The 2,985-nt window shown below is 47.3% G+C and overlaps 1 protein-coding gene across 3 annotated transcripts; it reads right to left on the reverse strand.

The window, feature by feature from the left end:
• Positions 1–546: 546 nt before the first annotated feature.
• On the reverse strand, positions 547–1,566 carry LOC104998415 (motile sperm domain-containing protein 3-like). 3 transcript variants are annotated; one of them, XM_010853560.1, is made up of 3 exons: positions 1,446–1,566; positions 937–1,380; positions 766–847 (listed from the first exon to the last, which is right to left on the reverse strand). In XM_010853560.1, the coding sequence occupies exons 1-3, from the start codon at positions 1,468–1,470 to the stop codon at positions 843–845; spliced, it is 474 nt and encodes a 157-aa protein (XP_010851862.1). In that variant the 5' UTR covers positions 1,471–1,566; the 3' UTR covers positions 766–842. The 3 variants fall into 3 exon arrangements, with proteins under 3 accessions (XP_010851861.1, XP_010851860.1, XP_010851862.1); XM_010853559.1 differs by having other exon boundaries at positions 547–1,380; XM_010853558.1 differs by having other exon boundaries at positions 547–1,566.
• Positions 1,567–2,985: the final 1,419 nt, after the last annotated feature.

Here is a 2,985-nt window from a genome sequence, read left to right on the forward strand (position 1 = left end):
TTCAAGAGGGATGAAAGGTGGTCTGGTATTTTCATGTCTTGAAGAATTTTCCACAGTTTGTTGTTATCCACACAGTCAAAGACTTTAGCATAGTCAATAAAGCAGAAGTAGAGGGTTTTCTGGAATTCCCTTGCTTTTTCTGTGATCCAACAGATGTTGGCAATTTGATCTCTGGTTCCCCTGCTTTTTCTAAACCAACTTGCACATCTGGAAGTTCTCAGTTCACGTACTGTTAAAGCCTATCTTGAAAGATTTTGAGCATTACCTTAATAGCATGTGAAATGAGTGCAATTTGCGGTAGTTTGAACATTCTTTGGCATTACCGTTCTTTGGGATTGTAATGAAAACTGACCTTTTCCAGTCCTGTGGCCACTGCTGAGTTTTCCAAATTTGCTGGCATATTGAGTGCAGCACTTTCACAGCATCATCTTTCAGGATTTTAGATAGCTCAGTTGGAATTCCATCACCTCCACTAGCTTCGTTGGTAGTACTGCTTCTAAGGCCCACTTGACTTCACATTTCAGGAAGTCTAGCGCTATCGCTTTTTTTTTTTTTTTTTTTTTACAAATTTATTTGATTCAACTTGGAAAAAGATAACAAATCCCTAAGTCTGGGGGGAGATGGGCAGGAAGAAGGAAGCAGGAGTTGAGAGGAGATTATGAACATCACAGTGGCTGTTGCACGTCCACATCCACGTCCATGTCCTGGCCTGGGGAAGGGCGTGGAGGTGGAGCAGAGCTCAGGTCCGGAGGAACACCATGATGAGGAGCCCTCAGACGTAGGCTGCCACCAACTTTTGTCCCAGGGAGACGTGAAGGATTTGGGGCAGCTGGCTGCCAAGTTCATCCTGGAGCGGGAGCAGCAGGAAGGCCACAGAGACTGTGCCCATCAGCAAGAAGAGGAGGAAGGAGCTGGTGGCCAGTTGCGGGTGAGGGTTCTCTGGGAAGGGCTGGGCTGTGGATGATGCTGTCCAGGAATGAGGCTCTGGGTGGGGCGTTGGGTCAGACTGTCCCTGAAGCTCAAGGGGGTACGCTGGGGCCCTCAGAACCGAGGTGATGTCCTTGCGCCCCACCACTCGGCCCTCTGTTCCCTCCTCAGAGAGCTCAATGCGGAAGCGATCCTGGACTTCATAGTTCCTGGGATGGGGGGCCACGTGGCGAATCGCAATGTCAATGCAGGACTGGGGCTTCACGTATCCTTCCGTGTCAAACACTGTGTATTTGGCAGGTGCTGTGCACAGCACTCGGAAGCGAAGCACTGCTCCCGTGGGGTTATAGAGGGTCAGCAGCTGCCGGGGTCCGCTCCGTTGGTCCGCCCTGAATACTAGATCCGGGGGAAAGACGAGGACTGGGACAACAGGTCCCGAGGGAGGAGGGGCGCCCCGGGACCCCCGCCCAGGAGCCCCCGGACCCACCAGCTCCTGGTCCTGGGGCGCCCCACGGCACATGCAAGCTCTGGGCGGTGGAACATCCGAGGGCAGAGCTCAGGGGACGGGGCCTGGAGTATAAAGCTCCGGTCACAGCACCTGCCAATCAACCTGTGGCCGGACCAGGGCTGCCATCTTTCCGGGAGACTGAAGTCTAGCTCTAGGTGAGTGATCACACCATCGTGATTATCGAGATCATTAAGACCTTTTTTGTACAGTTTTCCTGTGTATTCCTGACACCTCTTCTAGTTACAATGGAAACAAGCAAAGTAAGTGCCTGACATGCTCGATTTCTATAGTGGGAGATGGGCGACTCCCAACCACAGGACATGGATTTCAAATGTTAATTGGCTGTAAAAGAATGACAAGTGTCCATAGCTGGTGGGTCCTCCTGTTCTTTCGCTCTTCTGCCTCGTTGTGTACCAAACAGCAGTTTGGGGTAAGTCTTCTCAAGGTTTTTCCACAATGGCAGCAGCAGTAGAATACAACTGTTCTCATAATTATCCACACTAGTTATCTACACCTCACCTTCACAACACTGGTGATTCAGGTACATAATGTGAGCCATGTTGAGATGTTATTTCCATTGTTCTATGGCATTTTACCTATCCCATCATTGAAGGAATATTGATTCCCTCCTCCTGCTCCTTTCTTATCACTATAATTGACAGTTCAGAATGGAGAATATACAGGGAAATACATTGAAAACTGACAGGTGAAGTCAGGGATGAATAACGAACACCCTGGTATCCTCATAGCTGTCAATATATTTACCTCAAGCACTTTGTCAAAAGATGACTCATTATTGAATGAACCAAACATTCGAGATAAACAGAATTTACCATCTGCCATTCCTCACTTATCTTAGAGAGACTAGACAACCAGCCATTATGTTACATCCTGTAAAGATTTCTTCTCTCCCCCCACCCACTTTCTATTTAAATTCAATATTAATAGGTACACAATGGCCAAGAGGAATTCACATGACTTTCAGACCTATACGCTGAAATGGCCTAAAAAGGCTAATTCATTGACCCTACTTGCAAAATTGTTAACTCAAAAGTTAATATTTGCAGATACTTATTAGAGATTGTGAGTATATTACCCTCTTCACTCTTGTTTGATCTTATGTTTGCAATTTTTACTTCTTGCTTAAACCTTTCAGTGTTGTTAAGCAAAACCTTGATGAGATTTTAGAAGATAGTTCCCCTGCTGAAATAAACTGAGGAGCTGTTAAAAATGCCTACACCTGGGCTCACCCACAACCAATTAAGTCAGACTCTCCAAGGCTCAACCCTCCACCCTCCTTCATTCTGCAGCCAGGGGCCGAAAACCACTGGTCTAGGCCTTGGAAGCATTTGGATATTGAAATCAAAAAACATCCAGGTGGTGGCTCAGCTGGTAGCTGAACTTGACTCACATGAGACAAGGCAAAGTATCAAGTAGTCTAAAGATAGCCTAGGCTTTACAGCAGGAAGAGGTAAATATTAACACAGGGCTCTGAGAAGGTAAAGAGGTGAGGCTGTAGGGAAAACTGGTGCCTCCTGCCAAGGTCACGC

Source organism: Bison bison, unplaced genomic scaffold, assembly GCF_000754665.1.
Source record: "Bison bison bison isolate TAMUID 2011002044 unplaced genomic scaffold, Bison_UMD1.0 scf7180017864329, whole genome shotgun sequence".
Classification (NCBI taxonomy): Eukaryota; Metazoa; Chordata; class Mammalia; order Artiodactyla; family Bovidae; genus Bison; species Bison bison.

Coding starts and splice junctions, on each gene's coding strand:
- LOC104998415 (XM_010853558.1), bottom strand. CDS start 1,447: ATGTGCCGTGGGGCGCCCCAGGACCAGGAGCTGGTGGGTCCGGGGGCT.